General features: G+C 45.3%; 2 protein-coding genes across 3 annotated transcripts in view; both read left to right on the top strand.

The window, feature by feature from the left end:
- Nucleotides 1-960, top strand: part of LOC111835232 (neurexophilin-1) — a 28,934-nt gene extending 27,974 nt beyond the window's left edge. Inside the window, exon 3 of the mRNA XM_023795299.2 lies at nt 17-960. The gene's annotated coding sequence lies outside the window, so the exon portion shown is untranslated. The remainder of the gene's footprint in view (nt 1-16) is intronic.
- Nucleotides 961-2,233: 1,273 nt separating this feature from the next.
- Nucleotides 2,234-25,924, top strand: shmt2 (serine hydroxymethyltransferase 2 (mitochondrial)). 2 transcript variants are annotated; one of them, XM_072715472.1, is made up of 13 exons: nt 2,234-2,784; nt 6,478-7,031; nt 15,793-15,978; nt 16,682-16,761; nt 17,858-18,058; nt 18,287-18,368; nt 19,178-19,300; nt 21,607-21,746; nt 22,501-22,663; nt 24,126-24,225; nt 24,355-24,510; nt 24,600-24,707; nt 25,021-25,924. In XM_072715472.1, the coding sequence occupies exons 2-13, from the start codon at nt 6,990-6,992 to the stop codon at nt 25,146-25,148; spliced, it is 1,509 nt and encodes a 502-aa protein (XP_072571573.1). In that variant the 5' UTR covers nt 2,234-2,784; nt 6,478-6,989; the 3' UTR covers nt 25,149-25,924. The 2 variants fall into 2 exon arrangements, with proteins under 2 accessions (XP_072571573.1, XP_023651235.1); XM_023795467.2 differs by lacking the exon at nt 6,478-7,031 and having other exon boundaries at nt 2,236-2,784.
- The last annotated feature ends 416 nt before the right edge of the window (nt 25,925-26,340 follow it).

Below are 26,340 nucleotides of genomic sequence, written 5' to 3'. Positions count from 1 at the left end.
TTGTTTCACTCTTGAGTTCCAGAAAGGAGCGGCGAGAGACTATGACAACTCACAGCTGGAAAATAATGCTACTGTTGCTATTATGTGTAGAAAATAATAAAGACAGGATATGCATATATGAAAATGCCCATTAAAATGTATTAAACTGTTGGCTTTGGGTCTTTGTCCAAGTTAACTGGCGACTTAGCATGCGGTTTTGAAATAAATGTCTCAGCACTAAGCGATGTCATTGCACACCCATTAATGGCACATGGAAATGGAAGAGAATGCAAGCTGTTTAAAATGAATATGTTTCCAAAGACACTATTAAAGAGACTGTAAAAAAAAGAAGAAAAAACTACTGTTAGTAATAAGCCAGCTGATAGATGATATGAAATAAAGAGAGAACTGATCTTATGTGAGATTCAAATAAAATATGTCTGATTTATGCATTTCTTGTAAAATATACTGTCAAATGAAATGTATTTTTGAATAATAATCAACCTTTATTTGACTACTACTGATTTTAATGCATGCTTTGGATCCATTTCTCTTAACCACAAGACTTAAGATTAAAGATCATACAAAATGCATATTTATTTATGAATGTATACCATTCACAAATAATTTTTTAACTGAAAAACAGAAACAGTATCAATATCCTCTAGTGAAATCAAGTCATTTTTAATATTATTAATTATTAACACGTTGCAGTTTTAAGGATTGTTAATAAAGTGATGTTTTGCTTTCTTTACCTACCTACCTTTCTACAAAATCATTTTTAAGTATGTTCTCTTGTGTTGGATAATAGGGAGGTTTCCCTGCAATGTTTTATTAAGTAACCCAGTTAATGTTCAGTTGAATCCTCTTTTCTTCATTTATTATTTGATTGACACCCCTAGATCTCAAACCCTGGAGCTCTGTTCCAGTGCAGTCCCCTCACAACACCCTGATATTGCTACACTTTCTCTCCCGTCTGGAAAATACTTAGACTGTCAGATTCAACTTTTCATGTCTGCTACCAGGAGGGGGACTAAAGGCTAGAATTGGGGGTGGGAGCCTTTAAGATGTGCCTGGTATTACGTGTGTGCTGAATTTTAAAGTGATCTGCAGCCGTCTATCTGGAAGTTCGCAGTTAACAGAGGGTATTGACTAATTCACGAAATAAAATGGAAAATATTAATTCTCATTCTGTTATTATTGTCAAAAATGTTCAACCTACTATAATGCCATGCTCCGTGTTAAAAATGCAGATAGTCCTACACGTAATATGGCTTATACACGTACAGATTTAATGTGGTATTATTATTTCAAAACTTGGCATAATTTAAAATGAAACACACAAAAAAAAAAAACTCATAAAGACGACATCCCTATCTTTTGAACTGTGAATGATCTTATTGCTCAGCTACGACAGAATCGTGCTTTTCTGTTCAGTTTTGTCTTATACTCACCGGCAGAAAACATTTTCCTTTGTGCCAGTGTTAGCAAGCTGCACTTTTGTAGTGCAAAAAATACATTAATAAGAATAAATGATTTAAAAGAGTCAGGAAAATAATTCTGTAAAACATAGGCCTATGCAAGCAAAGGAAAATAAATGGTGTTGTATTTTATATTTATCGGTTATCGTCTATTGCATTCCTTCGGTTTGTACAGGTGGTTTAAAAAGTTATACATATATAGATTAAATATTGTGCTACATATTTATCAGGTTTGAATACGCCGCTGACCACAGATACAGCTATTTATTGCTGTATAATGTTGAGGATGGCTTGTTAGGCCTGCAGGTGTATATTGTCAAACTAGATGTCTAATAACGTTTATTTCAGTTAAGACACATTGTTCTGAGATCAGGTGACGTTCTTTAGTTTAAGAGGATTAAATATTAAAGTTAATATTAAATACTATTATTTGGTATTTTCTTCTACAGTACTCCGGTATTAGTAGCGAACAAACAGGTATTGTAAAGGATCTTATCTTCGCTGCGTCCCAGCACTGAGCTGGTTAATTAAAATAATCGACTGGGCAGAAAATGCCATCATCCGAGTAATAAGCTTAACATTATCTGTATTAAAACCTGCAAATTTCAGGTCGTATTTTTTTCCTCCAAAATATCATACATTAGTAGGGCACACAGTGTAGACATATTCAACGTGCCATTTACGGAAGTGAACGTTAGTAAATGTTATTTTTCTTCCAGCCATGCATTTTCCAAACACTTGGATCAGATAACGGGGAGCACGCCGCACATGCCTGCAGTACAGTTGGATGGGATGGCGCCCATCATGGGGCACACACACATGCACACATAATCGAATACTATAGGGGCAATTTACAGATGCCAGTCAGTCTAGTTTCCTAACTTTGTATGCAGCGGAAACTCTAATAATCACGGGAGAATATGTGAACTCCATACACAAATGCGGAATGCACTATTTTAACTTTAAAACGTCCTAATATTCAGAGGATTTTATACTTTAACATTTCAGGTGCTTAATTTTCTATTCCCTGAGACGATCTTATAGCGTGTGGGTGGTCTCCATATAACAAAATGTACCCTTTATATGGTCACTTAAATATAAGGCACATATATGTGGCACAAATATTAACTAGCGCCCAAATGTTGGTTTTTAAAACTACATATCCCATGTAACCTTGCGCGACACTGCATGTGCCCGGTAGTTCCTGAATAATCTGGTTTTCCACGTTGAGCAGTTTCTTTTTTACGTTCACAACTTGCCTTGATTCTGTCGCTTCTTCGTACCTGACGGCATGCTGTCATTAACGTTACGACAACTTGTACGGGTAAGTATCGGCATTTTCATTTGCGTTTCCACGCATTTCTGCAGACCCAGATTAGTAGATAGTTGGTAAATATGGCCATTCGCACAGATGCACATGCTAAGTAGCCGCATGTTGTGAACAAAATGAAGACCAGGTTGTACTTTCAGTAAGCAGATAATTACCGTTAGTGCCTTATATTAGATACTAAATCGATATATCCAAACGACGAGTTCAAACGAGGTGACACAGGCTTCCTCTCAATTTTAGTGCCACAAATTCAACTGCTGGCCTCATAAATATAGGTTGGTAGTTATTTGCTGAATACACAAGTTAGGTTGTCAATGCATATGAACAGGGCGATTTGTATCAAGTTCGCAGCTTCTTAACTACTTTCCTGAGGTCCTTTTTGCAGACGAAGGCGTTCATATCGGACTCGGTGCAGTCCTATCTGCCAGCTCCATTTATCTCACTATGTCCCATAACCCATGCAACTTCCAAACCTGTCCTTTTTTTAACCGAGAAAAGTATCTTGTGTGGTTGGCCAACTTTGTAGCCACTGCAGTATATTGTCCCATTAAGAATGTATAGGAAACGAACAATATACTTATTGTGGGAGGTAAATGGGGGTCCAGTGTGCAGATGATGCAATTGCGTTTGGGAGGTTTCATCATGTGTGTGTGTTTATGTGGCAGGTTCATGCTGCCAGTTTTACACATTATTTTCTGGGTCTTGAAATATTTATTCTTTTACATTTACATCATGTTTACATTTTAATTAATGGCTAAATTGTTAGTTTGCGCACATCGTCAGTATAGTTAATCTGTATGTAAGTCATGCCTATTTGACGTAGTTTGTTCCGAGAATAATCTACATAGGCAAGCAAAAATATAAAGTGTATTATTACTTGTGTATACCAGGGCAAAGTACGCCTGGCGCTTAATACAAAGAAGTACTAATCTATTGTAATAAACCCACAGTTTATGTGCCAGCGTAAATCGCAAACAATGTCAGTTGCGGAATAACGCCTTGCATTAATTCGTCTCGAAAATATAATTATTCCTTCAGAAGTCGGAGTGTTTTTTCCCTCCTGTCTGCAGAGTTCGGTTCCACAAATGTTTGCAGAAATTAATTCGAAGAGGTCATCTAGTCAGGTGATTCTGAGCTGCACAAGAAGGAGCCACGTTCTGCAAATAATCTACAGTTCCATGAGGGGTTTAGGTATTCTGCTGACCAGTGACCTGAGTTGGTTCATCTTGTTAAGCAGGGCTGGACTGGGATTAAAAAATCAGCCCTGGGGTCTGTACTACGAAGCTGGTTTACTGGTTTGTTGGGGTAACCCTGCTTTGTAGTACAGGCCACTGGACTTTACGGTCCTCTATGGTAAATTTTACAGAGGGGGGAGATCCCCTTGATAGATTATTGCCAGCGGTTGCATAGGGGTGGTAAATTTACAGAAACTTTATGTTCCATGGGAAGTTAAGATGGGGAATTTTGGAAGTATTCCAAGTTGGAAACTTTCCATGGGAACTACCAGGTAATATATGGGTTGGTGTTAAGGACCCACAGATATGGCCATTCCCCTGAGGCTAGGCTCAAACCGGCAACCTTCTGATCACAGGCATAGAGGCTTAACCCGCTGTGCCCCACATTACCCCCTAAATAAGCATCCTGTACTACCAGTCATATGAAAGTATATCACACACAATTATGTACAGAACATAATAATCTATAACGGTAATAAACAGCTGTTACTGGTTTATATATTCACTATCCATTTTATCGTTATTTATGCTATCCCGTATAGCCTTGGTGCCTAGGCTTTGCCAATAAGATTTATGTGAGCACACTCTAAGATGTTGTGCAACGTTGCACAATGACGAAATCACCTGACAGCATATTTCTCAGAATGCATCCTCTTCATTAAGTGACGCTTGACTGTATAAACAGAAAAGCGAAGCCGTCAGATGCTGATGAGAGTCACTGCACTTCACAAACACACAGGCTGCAGCCGACCTTGTTGTGGTGCCCATGGAATGTAATTGGCTGGCGTGTTTGCATACTCCTTAGAGGTAATCAGTTCAGCATGCTGTGTAATGTAATTTAAAATTGCATGAGTGGGGGGGGGGCAGTGTGTGTCCTTGATCTGTCTTTCCAGACAGGTTTATTCCTTTGTGGTCTCAGTTAGTGTGGGGTAATCGCTTGCAATGAAGTTTCACAGCTTTTGAAAGATGCTATGCTCCTGTCCGCAGACTATGCTTTAGATGTGTCCGTTGTCACAGTGCAGAATGGTGTGAAATGCGTAAAATAGCTTCTATATATTAATACCGACAGGGAGTGTGTCGCGCACTTGCCGGTAGGCGCGTAGTTCATGTGGAATCTGTACCCCCTCCTCTCCTCACCTATGTGCTTTCATCAGTCCCGCTGGCACGTACTCATTCACGCAGCCGATTTAGTTGCCTTGGAGGGGTCAAAGATCATAGCTCAGCTGATCCAATGAGATAAACAGCCTTGGTCCACACCCCCCCCCCCCCCCACAAACCCGTTTTGCTCTTCTCTAGGTGTCTGGCAGGCAGGCTTGACAATTCGGCGTGAACCTCTGACCTCATCTGCATAGGAGGTCCAAGGCCAGTCCAACCTGGATGCTGATATTAAAGAATAACTGCCTGTTTGTAGGCTTCTTTTGCTATGCTGCGCGACTGGTCACCCATGCAAAATTCGCTCCCAGATTAAACAGCCCTACCATTTAGTGCCTTTTCAGGAGGAAGCTCGATTTTGGACATGTGGTTCCTAATCAGGCATGACTCAGGGCTGACAGTAACCTGACGTGCACTCGTTAGTCCTTAGACTTCTTGAGGCAGCACCATGCGTTTTGTTGGCCCATGATCTGATGAGCGAGCATATCACTGTTTTACTAATCCAGATATCCCTTCTCTTAACTATGGAATCCTTCAGAGATTCCTTTCAACAAGTAGGGGTCTTGTTTTGTTGTGCTCTGTGGTAGCCAAATAGGGATCCAAGGAGAGGGATATATTATTATTAGATTGATGGATACCCAGATATACATTATTGATCCTAAAGGGAAATTCAGTTACATACAGCCGGAATGGATGATGAAATACACAGTTATGTATGTATAGTAAAAGAACAAGACAAAGTATGAGACAATATGTGTAGTGCAGCATGGTTGTACAAATGAAAAAATGGGTCACTGAGGGAATATAAATTAGGAATGGTGTATTTGTAATGTGCATAGTCATAAATGGATACGTAGCGGGAGGTACTTTGCTGTCCAGGAGTGTTCTATGGATGTGGTGGGGGCATATATGTCGGGGGGGGGGGGGGCATGACGGTAGCAGGGAGAGATGATCCTCAGTAGTGCTTCTTAGGTGGATGGTAGAATGAACGGATGGGCAGAATAGTTCATGATGTTCTCCATGTTTGATGCCTTCTCTCTTTTTTTTTTTTTTTTTTTTTTTTTTTTCTTCCCCCTGAAAGTGCCTTAAGAGGGTTTTGGGTCAGTCCTGTGTTGGATCTGGTTTTCCTGATGAGATTGTTCAGGAATTTGGCATCACCTGAACTAATCTTGACTCCGCAGTAAACCACAGCGTAGAGTACGCCGGCCACTATGGAAAATGTCTTCCACCGCTTGCTGTACACATCAAAAGCCCTGAGTCTCTTCTGAAAGTTGAGTCTGCTCTGGATTTTCTTTTACAGCACCACCGTGTTGTCCGCCCACTCCAGTCCGCTGTTCAGGAGGACCACCAAGTACTTGTCCCACCTCCGCTTCCTCCCACTGGGTGGTGAATGGTCTCTGGGGCTCCTTGGTACACTGGAAATCCACCACCAGCTCCTTTATTTTGCTGGTGTTGACATGAAGGTTGTTCTGGCATCTCATGACAGAGTCCTCCACTAACCTTCTGTAATCTGACTCATCTCCATGGTCTTGTTCTAGTAATACTATTTGTTGCCTCTGCTCACTAGTAATGCCGTTGACTTTCCACCATCGTGAGTGATGTGGGATTTTATAAATTTGATTCTGTTCGGAAAATTTCTGTGATGACTGGGATGTTAAACATTAGATGGACTCTAAATTTTGGTGCTCAATATATCGAAGGATAGAGCTTTTAATTAGGTGGCTCACCTGTCAAGTTGTTGAAACGAATCAATATTCTTCGATGGAGCCGGTGCACAGTGAAGCTGGGTGACAGAACAGTGCAGAAGTAGCCATGAAGGTTTCTCACGCTGTGGAGGAGGATGAGGAGAGCGTGGTAAGTCTAGGGGTTCAGAGGAGGCCTTGCTGACATATAGACCAGAACTGGCATTTAGTGTTGTTATTTAAATCCTCCACTGGTGGCACCAGGAAGCCCAGTTTGTAAGGGGATGGTGTGGGTGTTTTATAGGAGGTGGAAGACCAGACAGGCATTCCCAATGAGATGTAGCAGCCTCAGAAAAGGTGGAAACCTGTGAACTACTTGGTAAAACTGCCCTTTCATGCCTTGTCACTATGGTAGCTACGTAATTATAACTTTATCTAGTTAATTTTGTTAGGAAATTATTTCTTATCTTGCATCTCCTGTGTGTTTGTGTGTGTTCAATATGTTCACAGTGGGGTGGAGGAGGATTCACAGAGTTTGCATTACTAATACTCAGAGGTGGAGATTCCAGGTCCAGGGAGTACAAATCCAGACCAACCAGTTGAGCATAAAGAGTCAGAGTCACAGAGAACTCAACTGGTTGGTTGAAACAAAATCTTGGTCTGGATTTGTACTCCCTGGACCTGGAATCTCCACCTCTGAGTATTAGTAATGCAAACTCCTTCATCCCACACTTCCTCAAAGTACAATTAAATTCATCTTACAGAATAGGCCAGTCAACATGTAGATTATTCAATTCAGTTTATTTTTTTATATAGTGCCTTTCACAAAAGTGCCACTCCAAGTCACTTGACAAGAGTGTGTGGCAGCCCATTATTAAATCATTTATACAGAATAGAAGGGTACATGAAACGGTGGAAAGGGGAAGAAGGAAATATGTGAATCTTATAAATCAACAGTTCAACTGTAATAATACAAAATGTATCAAAAATGACTCCCCCACCCCTTCTGTTGCTGAATCTTTTGTGAAGCGTGATCCTATGAGTTCCCGGCACCATGCCTGCAGGTGGGGGCTGCTGTGTTGGTGTAAATGCTACTACAGATTAAGCGCGAATTTGCAGGGTATACCTGTGTAGTGATGGGTAGCTTAAACTCGTTTGTAATCTTGCAGTTTTGGAGATTCTGGTTGGCCGGCGCCATAGGCCACTGCCAGCGGCGGTCTTTGCTTACGGCTGTGCTGAGAAGCCGCGGTGTTGCATCACCCGGCGCTTTCTGAACTTTTGATGTACGCTGTTGTGACGGCGCCGCCAGGTACGGCGAGCGGGAGCCGATCGGTGACTCCATCCAGACCCCCAAAAATGACTGCTTGTCATGTACTGGTGCTTCTGGTGTCTCTCGTGGTCGATGCGGCTCACCTGATTAAATGTGAATGTCCCCAGGTAACGTAGCTGCCATTTTAACAGATTCTTGGGTGCAGTTGGACCTCATTCGATTCTTGTGTAAGTGGTGAAAATAATTGTGATCATTTTGGTAAGTCAGATCAACTTGACCTTAACAAGATTTACCCAGGATTAAGTGACCAGTCACCAAAACCCTTGTGAAGACCAGTTTAGGCATGGAGGTGACCCGTGACCTGTACCAGTGATTATGTGTAAAGCAGTTTTTTTTTACTTGCTTTACAAACTTGGCATGATTCACAGCCATGCTGCTAATTTGGCCGTTAGTGTATCAAGCCAAAACCTGATGGACGAGGTCATAAAGCTCAACGTTACTCCTGTTATTAAATCCATTCATTAAGAAGTCAGCATGTTCCCCATATCATAAGTGTCTCTTGTTATAAATGGCTGTATTAATTAGTTGTTGGTATTTCAGCTCTTTTTATTATGGAAATGTTGTAGTGATAAAAATGCTTCCAGCATGTTCCACAGGAGCAGGGCGCTTTAAAGAGCCGCCTTCTGTGTTACAGCGTTTATCTTCTCACTGTTTGGCCTTAAACTGCACCCAGATCGAGGTCATTACCCTCAGATTAGGAAGCTGTTGATTCAAAGCTACGGGATGTGCCCACCTCCCTGCCCAGCCACTTACCCCCCATCCCCAAGCCCGTCCCCCACCTGCTAACCCCCATCCCGGCCCCGAGCGCGCAGCCTCTTCATAACGGTGGACTGTTCAAAGTAATCCACAGGGACATTTGATGTGGTTCCAGAAGCACAGTGCAGTGTTCTTCATTATTGTTCGTGTAGAATGTTTGAAATATTTGTCTTCTGCTTGTCTAGTAAGCAAAAGACATCCATATCTATCCATCCATCCATTCATCTACTTTCTATCCATCCAGTTTCCAAGCTCACTTATCCAGTAGAACAGGGGTCACCAACACTTTTTCCCTGCGGATCAAATTCCATCAGCAAAACACAACCAAGCCAAGGTCCACAATACAGTTCACCAACTGGGCTGGGATGGGATGGGAGGCTATTTATCGCTTGGTCCAGATGCTGATTGGACAGCTGCCAGTTTTTGACTGCCACTGTAGGAGCATTGAGGTGATTGTGCATAATTTCATTTATTTAGCTGTATAGATGAATGAATGAATGAATGTGTTTTTAATTCTTATTTTGGCAAGAAATCCACAAGGGAGGGATGGATGGATGGAAAAACTCACTTTATCAAAATAGTTCTACAGTTATACTACCATGCTATCTTGTGAAAAGTGTAAAACCCCCTAATTACGTATTCTGGGTCTGCAGTGTGAGGTTAGGGCATGCGAGTGGTGCAGGAGTGCTTTAGCATGATGGGTGTGACCCCCGTTATTACTCAGCATCTCTGCCCTCCAGTGGCCACTTCAGTGGCAGCCGGCGGCGAGTCCGGAGCGCCGCGTGATGTCTGCACACACCATCGGCAGCGTAAACGGCCACGTACACAAGGGGGCCCGGATCTCCAGTCTTTTATGAGTCTGTCTTTGTGTGTTTACACGGAGTGGGGACTGCCCTCCACCCCGGAGGTTTTTCAGTATCAAGTCAAGGAGCGGAGCAGAGTCCTGTTTGTAATGGCCACGCTTCTATTAGTCACAGACAGAGAGAGAAGGAGCCGCTGTCAGCCTGACTGATGTCCTGGCCTGTTGACATCTTTCCCACTATTTAAAAAAAAATGTATTTATTTTTATCTCCTCTGTGATTCTTGTCGTTCATGAGGCCAATGGACAGGAGTCACCTTTAAAGCTGGGTCCTCTTTGGGAAGGAGAAGATGACAAAGATTTAAAACTCTGTGTGTGGGCATGTGCTTGTGTGAGTGTGTGTTTGTGTGTATGCATGCATACATGCTGTGTGCGTGTGTGTGTATGTGTATGCATACATGCTGTGTGTGTGTGTGTATGCATGCATACATGCTGTGTGCGTGTGTGTGTGTGTGTGTGTATGCATGCATACATGCTGTGTGTGTGTGTGTGTGTGTGTGTGTGTGTGTGTGTGTGTATGCATACATGCTGTGTGAGTGTGCGTGCATTTGTGTGTGAGACCTTGCCTGTCACCAAAATCAGCAGCTGAATGAGCCTAATCCTTGTGAAATAAAATAATTTATTAGGTACATCAGAATGCTTATTTTCACATAGCCCATAATCTAACTAATCTGGAGCATTTTGGAGGGTTAAGGACCTTGTTCAAGCGCCCAGCAATGAACGGGATCTGATCTGGTGATGTTCCGATGTCAGGCACAGAGGCCTCATCCGCTGAACCACCCACGCACAAAAAAAATCTTTTTGTCTGGGCTGAGTAGCCAGATATTCTCTCTTGTCCGTGTGAAGCACTGGGGGCCTGTAGAGCTGCCAGCAGTCTCTGAGTGTCCGGGGGGGATGTGGGGGGGCTGCCACCTCCCTCCCGGCTCTGCCCCACTTCAGCGCTAAGTGCGTGGTGAGCTTGTGCTGATCTGATGCCACCTTCAGGGTGGCAGAGCTGTCTGCCCTGCTGGAAAGCTATCCCCCCCCACCCCCGACCGCAGAGATGCGGCGCACCGCGTGTCGGCCTCGATATCCCCCCCGGGAAGCGCAGACAGCAGAGGACAGTTCCCGTCAGCAGTAAATGACCCGTGTGATTTAGCTGTGCACGGCGTCCCCCGGTGGCTCAGGCGGGAGCCGCTGTCTCCCCGTGCCCTGCCGCTCTGGGACAGCTTCCTCCAGCTGACAGCCGGCCGCGGACTCTGCTGTTAGTGTGCCAGCCCGTCCACGGCCCGGTGCCTCCGCTCCTAAGGCAGGAGGGAGCCGCTCACTAGCATATTTCTATTTCTTAGACCACATGCACATGTGATACTTGGCAATTTTCCATTTAACTGACATATTTAGATTGGAAGGAAACTTGTCAGGGGTCAGAATGGGAAATTACCTTGTAATAGGCTGACCGTGTAACTCGCCTCAATGAAAATATAACCACCCATAATTTTAGCTTTAGGGGGGGTCACCTTGCCATTTGGAGGTCAGAGAGGTCAGTTTGAACGCCTTAGGATTGACGTCTAAATACTGACATGAATGTACAGTATATTGAATGCACATATATACCCTGACTTCACGGTTTGGAATTGCACTGTGAACTGCAGACTTCAGTCTAGTTTTCTTGTGGTTCAGATCCTGACAGCGGCGCTGTCCATCATAAGACACCGTGTGGTCGAGCTCGTGCCTTTCCTGCTTCTTACGATGTCTAGCTTAAGCATTGCCAGTTCTCATCTGCTGCTGGCAGGAATCGCACCAAGAACGATGGGACGCTTGCTGTGAAACAACGCTTTGTTCCACTCAGACTCTCCCACCACTCCCCATTTGAGGCCTCCTGCTCCTGAATGTGTTCTGTGGCTGAGCCAGTTGTTGCTTTTGACCTTGTGTTCCTCCCCCATGCCCCACCCCACAGGATTGGGTATTTGTGGCCCCGTCGTCTGTGTTTCAGACCAAAGAGATTTAGTGCCTATCCTGGTACTGCAAACCCTTTCAGACTAGAAATCATTCTTGTCTCTCTTGACTGAACTTGCGCTAATATAGTGGTATCCTCTTCGCAGTCAGGGCGACCGGCATCGAGCACGCTATTCTGCATGAGGTTTTACTGCTTTTTATGGTTTCAGCATGATGTCCTTGGAATTAAAATCCACTCAGCATATCCGAGTGCGGTCATTATTTCCTGACTGCTTCATCACCTGAGATGTAGACAGCAGCATCTGTTTAAATGTCCATATCTTCCCTGGAAAAAGGCTGCTTTTATCTCTGACTTGGCCCATATAGCACCGGTAACATACATTTCCTCACTCAGAAGTAAATAACTCTGCATTTATTCTCTGTGCCAAGTGACTGGCCACTCCATAATTTAAAGTAGTGCTTTTTGTAAGATATCTTGTGTCTTCTATACCATTTTTTTAAAGAAATGTAATGCATTTATGCAGTAATCTAGATTCTGTTTTTGACTCTGAAGATTATTGGCCCATGTTCAGAGCCTTGTGGCACTCCATCGATTATATTGGTCTGACTGTAGATTGTACCTATTATAATGATACATGGCTTACTGATTTTCTAAATGTTTTATTGATTTGTGATTAAGAGGAGCTTAAACTTTAGAACAGTTTTTTTTTTTCCCCCTCTCCAGCTTTTTGGACCTCTGTCAATCTGCAGTCTTACTCGTCTTTCCCCATCGACACTTTTGTAAATCCGACATTTATGAATCATAAATGGGAAAAACATTTTAACGATTAAAGACTTTATTTCAGGAAACTTGCAGTTTTTTTTTTGTGCCTCCAGACTACTGCAGGCTTCGTTTAGAAATTTACTTTTTACTAGATGGAACTGTGAAGTAGCCAAATGATGTTTCTGAATTCGATCGAGGCTGGAGGTGGGAAACGCCAAACCTCAGGGTATCCTCATACACCTGTACTATCTCCATTGCCTTCTCCAGGCCTGTGATTTTAGCCTAATTCCCTAGAAGTTTAATCTAATTGTAGCACAATGCTGACGCAGGGCCAATTTTAATGAGATTTCAGCTGAACTCTGCAGGAGGAGTGATCCCTCAGTAACTGTCGAGGTCATTGCTAAGAGTGTTGAGTTTTGAACAGCTGTTCGTTTTGGAGCCACACCAGTAGCAGTGATGTGTGGGAAAAAGCCTCCAAACCACATCGGATTGGCTGTCGTGCACCGTCACTCTAAATACACCCACTTCCCATTGGGATCAAGTAATCAGTGTGTCGTAATTCCCACCTACTGTGAGTTGCAGACCCTCCTATCATTTATCATCTGTAGTGGTTAGCATAATAGTCGTGTTCTTCATACTGGAACTGGCTGATAATGTAACTCCAAATAATTCAAATTCGTGGTTTATTTACCCCATTATAATGGCCGATGATTCTCTCAAATGGTTTTTATCCTTGGCACCCTCCTGTAAGATTGAATGCTTTTTGGGGTGGGGGGATTCCCAGGGGCAGAGTTGCTGCAGAGTACCGCATTGAAGACGTTAGATTCCCATTCTGCAGCCCGTAATTGTTCCCCATCAGTGTGCTAATTGGCTTTTAATAACGCTATTAAATTAAGGTTGTACATCATATTTATGAACACATGGCACTAAGAGCAACAGGGGGGAATCTCTGTTTGTTATTGGGCTTTACTTATGTGTTTGTTTGCAGCATTTTTAATTCACGAAGATCATATAAAGTAGATGTTGCAATTCACATTGAACTCTTGAAGCTAAGTTCCGATTTTGATTTTTTTTTTTATTATAATGACCTCTTGGCCAATTACAGCAGTGTGGGCGGGGCTGGTAACCATGACACTGTGGACTTCCTGCCCCCACAGGATGTTCTTGCGTATGCTGCCAGGACGGCCTTGATTAGATAAGTGGAAATGCTGAATTTGTGTTCTCCCGTTGGCCAGCGCCCACAGAGCTCCCCGTAGGACTGCTGATGGAGGCATAATTGAGCAGCCAGCGTGATTATTGATACGTCGCAAACAGCCTCTTTTAATCATATTACAGGCAGGGCTCCTCGCCAAGCTAAGTGCCAGTGTCTGAGGCTCACCAGGGGCTAGAAGGACACGATGCCCCCAGCCCACGTTAACCGTTGGAGGTTCCGCTGGCGGCCATGCCAGAGGGCTCTCTACTTTGGGATGGGAGCTAATCGACGGTTCCGCCTGTCTTTTTGGCCCCGGTTCAATCCGGTCCTTGTATTGGTCCCTCATCCTACTCCCTCCCGCAGCCAAAGGGAAAACCGTAGATCCATCTGCGGGACATGGACGGACTCCTAAGGGCAGTGTGACTCGGCATCTCTAACCTAGCCAGGCATAATTCTCCGACGTCCGCCATAAAGCCACGTAATCGGACCGCATTCTCCATGTTCTTGATGCGTTCCCATGTGCAGTGTCTCTGCTTCGCTTATGCATCACCGTGTCATAATTATGGCAAGGAATTTCTGTTCTTAGTTTGCTACTAGTGATTTAAGTGGGTTAGTCAGTCTGTGTCGAGCCCTTCATGGGCATAAATTACGTAATGAAAACCAGCCAGTGGAACCCCTTAAATGGGTGGAGACCTCAATCCCCCAGTGCCCTACTCATATTTACCCCCTTGTGTAGCCACTAGGGATACCTTCCTCTGGGTGAAGGTGTCATTCATGCCCCTGAATGGCATGGTATGTAATTACAGGGACCCCAACACCCAGTCTGTAGTTTTAATACGGTGGCACCCAGGTTCCATTCAGATTATTGTCTGTATGTATTTTGATTTCAGCAGCTTCTAGAGCACTTTCCAGTTTCGTATAATTATGAAAACACAGAACAGGCAGTATTCTTGTCACAATGCTGTAGTCATCTGCTTTAAGAAGTACAGAAAGGTCACAAAGTCGCACCTTTTTGTTTTTGCAGCAATACGCTCCATTCGCTCAGCAGTTTCGGTCTTGGTGAAAGAGCTGTACTTAATACTACTTTTTTTTTTTTAAATTCCCAATTCCCAGCATGCTTTGCAGTGCTCTTTCTCTTGCTGTAATGAAGTCGATAAAAAATTACATAATGATCAGTCCGGCCGCTTGTGGCCTGTCCTGATAAGGATTCGCTCCGTAGGTTGGCGAGGGGTGATAACACAAGGGTCACGATGGGATACAGGGCCGCCTTTCAACAGGGGCAGGTTAAGTCGGCGTGTAATACGGATTTCTGCATGGTTGCATGGGACTCTTGCAACTTATGTGTCCAAAGACATTTTTGCACTGTTGATTTCCTGTGAAATGTCTGTTGTGTTCTTTATTCTCATGTGTATTGCACAGTGAAGTGTTTCACTGAAGTATGTCTTGTAATATGGTCCTGTTCCTCGTGTTTGGCATTGAGCTACAACCTATTCTGGTATGTTTGCACACACTGGCAATAAAGTATTCTGAGATCTGAATTTTATTGGCGAGGGAATATGTGAATGTTATCTAATGGACATTTATTGCAATAAAAGGATGTTCTTGGACTGACTGCCGTGTTGAGCCACCTTGAACATTTGATGGTTATTGGTCAACTATGTTGCTTCTCTGCTCATTGACTCAGCCAGCTGCAGTTGTCTGAAAAATGTTTTGGGTCTTCCAGAGTTTTTCATTTTCTCTGTTCTGTCTTTCTAAGAAGAGTAGCCTGAAAATGAAGTTTGCAGGATCTGTCAGAAGCCCTTGAAATACCATTACCATACATCATATTGATGCTATTGATTTTTTTTTTGGCAATAACATGATTACATTTATTAAAGTGTCGACATTATGGGTTTCAGGTGTTTAGTGGAATCTCGGTTTTTCTGTCATCATTCATGCTCCGAAATTAAAATATAGTTTAATTTTAATTGACAAAATCCAGTTGAGGCAAATTTATCGCAGTATTTAAAAGACCTATTGGTTTGGGGCTAATTGTGTAAACTCAGCTAATGTTCCAGGGCACGGGGTCACGTGTGCTTTATTTCCTCCTGCCCCCCAGCCGCTGTGCCGACATGCCCCCAGAGCTCTCTGCCCTGGGGCGCGGGGCCAGCATTCGCAGGCGGCGCCACCGGAACGCCCGTGGACGGGACAGGAGAGCCTGGCGCAGGACGACCCCGAGATGTGGGAGTTGCTCCGGAGGGAGAAGGACAGGCAGTGCCGGGGTCTGGAGCTGATCGCCTCGGAGGTCAGCAGTGCCGGGGTCTGGAGCTGATCGCGGGTGGCGCCTGCCGTGAGGCCGGGGCTGTGAGACGGGGGCACAGAGCCACGTCTGCTCCATGGGCTTCTCTGAACGTTTTTATTAAAAAGCAGAAAAAAATAAACTCCCCGGATCAGATTTCCAATTCTAATGCGGCTCAGGTCCCAGCTTAGTAGACCAGTGCAGGAGCGAAAATGTTACCTGCTTCACTGACTCCCCCCCCCCCCCCCCCCTTCCCCCCCTCCAATCCTCCCCCGTGCCAGTGACAGAGCCTTAGTGAAGCTCTGCACTTTCTCTAAGAACTAGTGCTAGGGAGTGGGTGGGTGTTGGGGGGGGGGGGGGGGGAATTAAGAGGAGCCACTGTTCTCCCTTTATGTGAAAATCCACTTGGAAAAGACCTTTCATGCATAGAGTGTAGAACTGTATCAGAGGGCATAGATCCACCACCCACCCCCAAGACCTTTGGTTATCTGCTCACCTCTCATTTCCGTGGGCTGCCATGGATCCAGTTACGGTTCATAGGGCAGGTCATTGTTTTCCTATAAACGTGAGCGATAAAGCTGTCGCTGTGCCCGTCTCCATTTTTACACCGCGAGTTCTGCCGGTTCGGTCCCCCAGCATTAACTCCCAGGCACCTGACCGCTGTCCCCCCCCCACCCCGCCGTGCCCTACCCCACTATCCACGTGACAGAATTTCTGCAGCCAAGCCGCCCTCGAGGCCCTGGGGTCGTGCCTGAACAACAAGTACTCGGAAGGCTATCCCGGGAAGAGGTGAGGTCCGTCCGGATGTTCAGAGTGTTTTCAGTGGATGAGAAACAGCTTCCCATTACCCACAGCACGTCCACACTGACAGCAGCAAACCCGGAGGGTGTAGCCAGTGGCTGTGTGACTTCTATGGAGGCCCACACAGAGTTGTCCTCTTAGAGAGAGTGCCGGCATCAGGGTGGCAAACAGCATTTACACGTTTACCTTAAACACAGTTCCCCCTCCGCTGGAGAATTACGGATAAAAATGCCTTTTTAATGCTGAAGGGAGCCCGTCTGCACCTGAAGAAAGCTGCCACGGAAACGTGTCGGGGGTGGGGGGGGGCTGAAGGGCCCCTCTGTAGATACTGCCGGGTGGCTTTAAGCAGCCGTGAGATTTCCCAGAAATCCTGCACTGGGCGTTAATATGAAGTGTATAAAGATTGACTGTGTCTGTAAAGCTATTCTCAGCTACTGTGGTCAGGCAGCACTCCAGGTTTAATGCTTTTAGGCCAGAATCTTTTTATTAACATGAGTAGTGGCTCAGCAGGTCAAGGTGCTGCGCCTGTGACCGGAAGGTTGCCGGTTCAAATCCCAGGGTTGATTTCACCATTAAGCCCCTGAAAAAGACCCTTAGACCCTAGTTGCTCCTGGGACCGGCTGGCCCTGCTTTCTCAGATATGTATGTTGCTTTGGGTAAAACCATCTGCTAGATAAATAAATGCATGCCTTATTTTTCACGCAAAATAGTTCTGCGGAGATTTTAAATAGAAACCGTGGATGGCTTCGCAGATTTTACATTTCTTCCTGGGGTTTAAGAAATGTTTGTAGGTGTTTTATGCAGTTTAGGTTCATGCTTGTTTGGGACACTGCAGTAATGGGGGGGCAGAACTCCCCAGAAGCCCCAGGTAAACAAGGCCGCCTCCTAGGGGCTGGCTGTGGGACTGCTTCTTTAGGGCCTGCAGATGGAGTTTGTCTTGTCAGGAGACGACCCAGTGCTGAGTGACGCATTGGTTGCATGTCCGATGGACCCCAGCCAGGGCTGTGACCCCCTGGGCTCACTGCACCACAGAAACACATCCCAGGCACAAGGAGCTCTGTTTGGATCATGTCCCCTTGCACAGGTACTATGGTGGCGCGGAGGTGGTGGACCAGATCGAGCTGCTGTGTCAGAAACGGGCCCTGGAGGCGTTCGGCCTGGACCCGGCAGTCTGGGGCGTCAACGTGCAGCCGTACTCCGGGTCGCCGGCCAACTTCGCCGCCTACACCTCCGTGCTGCAGCCGCACGACCGCCTCATGGGGCTGGACCTGCCCGACGGAGGACAGTCAGTATCCACCTGGCCGTCGCCTCGCTCCGCCCCCGTCTGCTTTGGCCCTTAAGGGTACCCGTAGATGGGTCATAGGTCACATGGTACCACTTTTTTTTTTTTAAAAGCTAATCACCATTGAATATCAGAGACTGTGAGAAATGGCGTTTCCCTCGTGCGTTTCAGTGTGATATGCCGCTCACTCTAACCCGAATGATAGTGATGAGTGTTCACACATGTTCGCAGCCTGACTCACGGCTACATGTCTGACGTGAAGCGGATCTCCGCCACCTCCATCTACTTCGAGTCCATGCCCTACAAGCTGAACGTGAGTACCCCCTCCTCCTGTGACGTCACGCGTGCGGGGTGCCTGTCCCCGGCAGCTCGTCGCCGCTTCCGCCCGGTGATCGGTGTTGTTCTAGGCTCTGAGGTCACTTTATTTTTTTTTTTGATCAATGCCCCCCCTGCCACCACCCCGCCCCCCACACCCCCTTCCTGGTGCTGCTCTCCGCGTCCAGCTGCTCATGGGTGGTGATTGATGGGCCGGCCGTCTCCCGCAGCGGGAGAGATAATGGGAAATCGACAGGCCGAGCCCGGCACTCTGTCCTCGGAATGAGCGCCTTGATGGAGTGAGCGGCACTCCCGAGACACACTCCAGAGATGGGAGATTATTTGCCTGTCTAAATAAAGATTTCTGCTCCAGCGAAGTGTCAGTGGATACATGGGCTTTGGGGGAAAAATTAGCACATACCAGTCTCAGTCTCAGTCCACCCCCCCCCCCCCAAGCTGTGCTGGTTTATTAGTGTTTTTTCCATTGTGTTACATAGTTCCCACATTCCGAGTGGGAGAAAATAAACTGAGAAAAGGAAGCTGAAATGCAGATTGTGTCTTCTGGTAAATGCATTTCCAAGCTGATGCCTACTGTTCATTTTGTCATATCTGTGTAATAATGCATCCATGTGACCATCCAGGCTCTCTGTAACAGCTACGGTAGGTTATGGGCTTTACTCAGGAGCCCCATGGTGAAATCACTCTTCTCACCCTGGGACTGGCAACCTTCTGATCACAGGCACTGCATCCTAACCCTCTGAGCCACACACCGTCCGTTCTGACAGCCTGCTTCTGTCCATCCCTCAGCCCAAAACGGGTCTCATCGACTATGACCAGATGGAGATTACCGCCCGCCTATTCCGCCCCAAGCTGGTCATCGCCGGCACCAGCGCCTACGCCCGGCTCATCGACTACGCACGCATGAAGAAGGTGGCTCCGCCCCTCGCCCTCTGCTCTTCCTCCCGCCCTGGCGAGTCGTCCTCCTCCTCTTCTGCTGCCCCCTGCACTTGCGCTCGCTCTCTTCCCTTCTCTCTCTTGCTCTCACTGCATCCAGCAGCTGCTCCCTCTTTCTCAGTGTTGTTCTGTTCCTTCCTTGATTTTCACACTAAAATTGTCACTGCAAAACACATTGCGGGAAATGCGTAACTCGAAGGTTTGCTTACATCTGCTCTCCCAGAGTTGCCATTTAACAAGGACCTGAAATACAGGTTTATCGTCTGTTGGAAGCTGGAATGTTCCCAAATAATTGCCATAATTTCTGGCTGTGATTCTTGGTTGCATTGAAGACATGTTACGAAATGAACTTAATAGCCAATGTTGCATTATTTATTTATTTATTTTGATACCTTGGGTGTAAATGATTTGTTTTCAGGCTTGTAAATGCAGAACTTTTCGTTGGACCACAGCCAGCTAACAGATATTGTAACTTAATGGGAAATTAACAAGATCTGGAGTAGGAAATGTGATCTTTAAAATGAACAATAGCTCTTAAAACTGGCACATTTAACTTACATGGCCAAAGTAATTGAACAGCAAACTTGACTTCTGAAGATTTTGTCTTAAATTAATGATGATTTTGAGCACTTAACAACTTTTCAAGACCTGAAAATTAAACATGGTTGATTTAACTGAACTGGTTTAACTTTTTAATATCATGAGTTCTTCACCCTTCCCCAAAAAAACTGAATCAACTTGCTAGTGTTAGTTAACTATTAGTAACTTATTCATCAAATAGTTCAGTCTTTTTTAGATTAGGTTAGTAGGTAAGTTATAGATGGATTATTGTTAGGCATGCACTTGTTTTTTTTGTTAACATACATTTTATTTTTGTTTAAATTGTTTATATGTGGTGACAGAATTATAAAATATTCCCTCAAACGTCGTTTGCAAAACTTTTTAAATATTGGAAGCAGGACAGACTTTTTAATGCAAATGATATATTTTAGCCATTTCCATTGTCAGGTCACCCTGCTTGAGGTTGAATTATCTGCCTTTGAAGGGGCTGGGTATTTGTGTGCAGCAGATCGTGGTTAAAAACTTTCACGGCTGCCTCTGAAGTTGGGCTCCCGCCATTCAGAGCCGCTCTGCTCCCCAGCACTTAATTGACAACTAGTTTCTCCCACTGGTGATTTGTTTTCTGTAGGGTGAGACTGTGTATCCTCTTCTCAGGTATGATTAGTCACAGCCCTGGCTAATTTTCACATGCAGAAGATTTAGAAAATGTTTGGAAAAGCGCTCCTGAAGTTTGGCTGGTGAGAAAATGAAGGAAAATGTCTGGTTTAAGGTTCCTTTCTTGACACACGTGTGCAAAGTGAAACAATGGCTTCCCTTACATGGGGATGGGAATATGGTAAGAATGGATGTAAAAGCTTTCTGATGGTGCACCAGTGCTAATCAATGACTTTACAAGCAGGGTTTCCTCAACTCTGGGTATTTGGAGAGCAAATGGTAGGTTTGTAACTCTGACATTTGTCCTTGTCGTGTTTTTTTTTTTTTTTGTCGTAAACGCATAGCCAGAGTTAAAATCAAACAACAGACCCAAGGTTGCTTGAGCTGAGTGTCAACGACATCTCATGAGCAGTTTGTCAAAGGGTTTGACCAGACCTACTTTATCATGTAGTGAGTCACGTCACTCTGGGGCAAAATAAATTGAAGTCCCTTTGAAAAAAATTATACTCCCCCCCCCCCTCCCCGTATTCTGAAGTATTGCACGTAAATGGAAAGTTCCAGAATGTCTGCTTCAAGCAATCACTCTTGTTTGAGTCTACCTGACTGCCCTGTTCAGTATGTGCTATGCTTGGCTTGACGTTGACCACAAAATGTCTTTAAATCTCAAAGCGCGATAATTGTAGACATTTCCATATTGCGATTTTATCTTAGTATTTATAGGTAATGACCAGATAATCTGCCCGCTCAGTCTCAAAAATCCCATTTGTTCCTGCACGATCAGAAGTCCTGGTTCTGCCTCGTAAATGTTCAGAATCGTTTAAGCTGTCCCTTGCCCCCACTCTTTCTGTTGGATCACACTGTTTAGGGAGTGTCTGATGCGATATTATGGCTGTAATGCACTGACTATGCAGTTTTATGCTTCAGAGACTTTACACTCGGACTTCTCTGTTACGGTCTCTCTGCCTCGGGGGAAGCCTAATGAACCTCTTGGGATACCCAGGAAGATCTCTCTGCCTTTCTGTCTGTATAAATTGTTTTCTCGCCACCCCCCCACCCCCCCGCTGCAGCTGTGCACGGAGCTCAATGCCTACCTGCTGGCCGACATGGCCCACATCAGCGGCCTCGTTGCCGCCGACGCCATCCCCTCCCCCTTTGACCACGCGGACCTGGTCACCACCACCACACACAAGTCGCTCAGGGGGGCCAGGTGGGTGAACGGGAAGGTACCATTCATGTGTAGGGGTGGCCATTCCTGGGCATCTTTTGGGCATCCATCAAGATGAGCAGAGGATTATACAGTGGTGAGGTACATAAAGTGCGCAGACAGGAACAAACCCATCTTTGTAATAATACAAATCCAGTGCCATCTGTATTATTCTCATTCATTTACCAGTAATTAGTCTGTAATTTATTAATGTAATGCCACAATGTTTTGAACAGGATAATCTATATGTGTACTTTATACTTTTTAAATCCGTGCTTGTGCCACATGCACTTGCTTGCAGTGTGAGGAGACTCTGTTGGGCGCTGTATGTATGTTCGTCAGTGCACTACGTTCTCGCTGCTGCAGGCACTAGGATTTGCCCCTGGAATCAGTAAAGTCAATCTTTATCTTAATCATGATATAGTGAAAAACAAAATATAAAAGCAGTACTACTTATACTGCAGTCAAGCAAGCAGAAGTACCCATGCAGACCAACATGTCTGGCAAATGGAGTATTGTTTAAGAAACACGTAAATATAAATGAGATGCTTTGCTGACGTGTTACGGCTGGGGGTGCGGACATCGGGAGAATATCCTGTTCAATTGGCTTTGCTGCTTTTCTACTTCATAATATAATCCCATGTGTGTATAGAAATGCAGCATTTCTGCCGTACATGTTGACGTAGCCCGTTATCGGCTCTGACTTTCCGCATTTGCCTGAAATTGCGGAGGACTTACCGCTGGTTCTGCTTCCCAGAGCTGGCCTGATCTTCTTCCGGAAGGGGGTGCGCTCAGTCGATAAGAAGGGCAGAGAGCTCCACTACGACCTGGAAGACAGGGTCAACTTCTCAGTCTTCCCCTCCCTGCAGGGGGGGCCCCACAATCACGCCATCGCCGCGGTGGCCATCGCCCTCCGACAGGTCAGTTCACACCCCCCACCTCGTTGCGCAGGTGCTGTTACTGTGAAGGCGTGAAGCACGGGGGGGTGCGAGGGGGCCTGCAATATTAGACATTAATGATAACACTTATATTCAGATAGAATTGCAAATTACTGTAAAAATGTTTTGCCGCTTTTAATTGCTTAATATATATTTTCAGTCATTTACTAACCAGTTTAGCACATATTAAGTTGTCATTAATAAGCCACACCTGCATGTGCTGCCGTGCAACATCCTTCGTCTGTTTCTGCTGCTCGTTCACCTTTGGTGGAGGAAGCTGGAGGTGCTTTGAAGTGACTGTCGAATTTGCAGATTAAAAACAAAGCCAGGTCAGGATTTGTGGTGGTATCTTCTTACATATATAGTAACTTTATCACTTCATCTGAGTGTGATAGTATGAACTGTAACTGTACCCAATTTATGATCGGTTATTATGCTCTAAATGAGATCAGAGACATAACTGGGGAATATAGAAATATGTGTGCATCCAGCATGGGTCCAGTTCACACAATCGCACATATTTCTTGCTTATATACTGAACCCTCTGCCTTTTCTATAATAGACTTGTTTTCAGAACATGAGTAAAGTCAGTTCGTCAGATCATGAGTGTCAGCATTTACGTTTTCTGCGAGAGCCTCAGTGGTACTTACAGAGCGAGATACATTTTTCCGTTGTACTTTCCTCCCTCGTCACGACGGTGGTGCTGCCATTCATTATGGCTCTGTGCTGCCCTTGGACTCGATCCATCTGTGGGATGGTGTTCAGCTGAGCCATCCAGGGACAGCCGTCAGAGGCAAGCTGATCGGTGCTTTCATATCAAGGTCCAAGAAATGACCGCGCTGTCGTGATCCGGCAGTGGCGGGATCCTGATGGATGTTGGCCGGACGTTCAGCCATGAACCACGCCTGGGCCACGGCCTAAACATGGTGCCGCGTATTGTGGAATCTTCAGGGTCGACTTGGCGATATCCAATTTTTTATGCCCTTATAATGTCCTGGCATTATACCGCGGTAAATGGTATTTTGATGATAATTTCTGGTAGTTCCAGGATTTTTTCCAGACATTTCCCCCCAAGACACAACGTGGGGTATCACCACCGCAATATAGTATTTTTTTCACCAAGATTTCAAAATATCATGGTATGCCCGACGTACCACGATAACACATTGGTATTATGGGTATAATCGCCCAAACCTAATTCAGCAGCATAGGTCCGCCTACACCAGGTCAACAATCATTCATCCATCCATCCATCCATCCATCTTCTGGTTTTTTAATCTGGTTGTGGCCATGGTAGCGGCATGCTGAGCAGGCCACACCAAACCTTTGCCCAAGAACATAGACTCATTCTGGGGGATGCCCAGGCATTCTCAAGTCAGCCAGAAGATATAATGTGTCCTCAGTCTTCTGGTAATCATCAATTTTTTGTCATTTTTGACTTCAGGCGACAACGCCAATGTTTAAGGAGTACATAGCCCAAGTCATGCACAACGCAAAGGCCATGGCAAGTGCACTTCTGAAGAGAGGGTACACTCTGGTGTCAGGTGAGTCTCCATAACCAAAGTGACCACAGGGCAAGCCCCTTTTAGGCCCATCGTGTGGAGCTCTTCCTGAGGAACACCTTAAGAGTGGCATCTGAATGGTGTCCTGGTCATTGTTCTCTGTCTTTGCAGGGGGCACTGACAATCACCTGGTCCTGGTGGACCTGCGGCCTCAGGGCATGGATGGGGCTCGGGCTGAGCGAGTGCTGGAGCTGGTGTCAATCACCGCCAACAAGAACACCTGCCCCGGCGACAAGAGCGCCCTCACACCTGGGGGTCTCAGGCTAGGTACAGGAGGATCTCTGGGATGGCATCGTTTTGTGGGTAGTGCTTCATTTTGGTATTTTTCCTAACCTGGCTACCCCTCTGCTTGCTAGGAGCACCTGCCCTGACCTCCAGACAGTTCAAGGAGGCGGACTTTGAGAAAGTGGTGGAATTCATGGACGAGGGGTTCAAGATTGCCCTGGATGTGAAGAAGAAGACCAGTAAGTGGAAGAGATAGTTGGGGTTGGGGTAGGTGATGTGAGCTTCAAAGAAGACCTGGAAGCTCCAGTCCAGGGGAGCAGGTCACTCAGTGGGCGAAAACATCTGTTCAAAAGTCATGAGTGTAACAGTAATGGTCGCTCATAAATTAACGACGCACTAGTCGTTTGAACACTGTGCAAAGTTATGCTTCTAGGTTTGATGAATCGGCACTTTAAAAAGACGTTAGAGGACACGGCACAGGAATCACGGTGCAGGTGAAGAGCTGTACGTCACTCAGAAGCCTGAAAAGCTCCCATGTCTTCTCCCCTTCAGCGAAGCTGCAGGAGTTCAGGTCCTACTTGCTGGAGGAGCCCGAAACGGTGGCCAGGATCGCCGACCTGCGGCAGCGCGTGGAGGCCTTTGCACGCCCCTTCCCTATGCCCGGGTTCCTTGATCACTAAACCCAGCATTGGGGGGGCTTTTGCTCTGGGTCAGGGAGCGGTGGAGGCATACTGTGAATCCAGCACTGAATAGCCAAGTCAGTCTTTCTGAATCCCACACAACCTATCTGAATCCTTCCTTTGGGTGGGGAGCAGACATGCCCAGGTTTGTGGTCTGCAGAGAGGGACAGTCATTTTGACCCTCTTTCATGATATATTTTTTCTTACTTTTCAAAATGTAGAACACAAATGAAGCTTGAAAGAAGACGTGGGCGTTCGAATCCCTGCCCTTCTGCTGGCCATCTTCATACTCTCTGATTAGCGTTAGATAACGCCACCTGCCCAGGTTCAGCATCCATGAAACTAATTGCTGAATATCTTTACAGAGTACCATTAGGTATTAATAACAATATAATGAACAATGTATCGATGGAAAAAAAACTAATATAATGTTTACAGATGATATTCGAACTAATGCCCACAAAATATCTAAATGTAGAATTTTTGTTTTTTTATGTATATAGTTTTATGTATTAACATATGGCTATGATTAAAATTCTCTCTTAGTTATTTAACATGAACATCATGGAACTTTCTAAATAAAGGGTGTAATATCTGTAATATATTTTTGGCATAATTCTGGGATTCTGTAATACTAACCACTGCATCAGTGAACAATCTGAGGTTCCCTCCGTCGGGGAGCCGCTAGAGTGAGTGAGAACAGCTTGTGCTGTGGCGTCATTTCTGATGGTCTGCTTGTCCAAATAGTGCTGAAATAAAGTAAAATTTAATTCTAATGACAGCTCCCTGGAGCTGTGAAGCTGAGAAGTTTTGTTCTTTTTGAGACTGATGTGAGATGTTCCTTTTAGTCACATGGTGTTCGTATGCCACATGTGGAGTGTGTTAGTAATGCTATCCTCTGCCCTCACTGTACATCGGGTAAGTTGTGGGCATTTATTTATAAACCGTGTGTGTGTAGCTATGCCCTTTTATCAGACCCTGTCTCTCGGCCTGTCAGTTGACTGGCACTGGGGCCCGTTTGATTTACACTCGTTGTCTGGAAGGGCTTCTCTCGTGTTTTGTTCCAGAATGTTCTGCACGTTCCCTTGAGGCCTTCTAAATTTTAAAGGTTTTGATTGCAAGGTCTGCATGCAAGGTTTCCGCACCATCCACACTGATCATGCATGCTGTTTTATTGCTCTTTCCATTGCTT

This window comes from Paramormyrops kingsleyae, chromosome 8, assembly GCF_048594095.1.
Source record: "Paramormyrops kingsleyae isolate MSU_618 chromosome 8, PKINGS_0.4, whole genome shotgun sequence".
Taxonomy (NCBI): domain Eukaryota; kingdom Metazoa; phylum Chordata; class Actinopteri; order Osteoglossiformes; family Mormyridae; genus Paramormyrops; species Paramormyrops kingsleyae.
This window is presented reverse-complemented; position numbering and strand designations above follow the sequence as displayed.

Excerpts from the sequence above, each read along its gene's own strand:
- shmt2 (XM_072715472.1), top strand. The coding sequence starts at position 6,990 with ATGAAGGTTTCTCACGCTGTGGAGGAGGATGAGGAGAGCGTG. Across the intron at positions 7,032-15,792 it reads AGGAGGATGAGGAGAGCGTG|CCGCTGTGCCGACATGCCCC; the intron begins GTAAGTCTAGGG and ends CCTGCCCCCCAG. Across the intron at positions 24,708-25,020 it reads GGATGTGAAGAAGAAGACCA|CGAAGCTGCAGGAGTTCAGG; the intron begins GTAAGTGGAAGA and ends TCTCCCCTTCAG.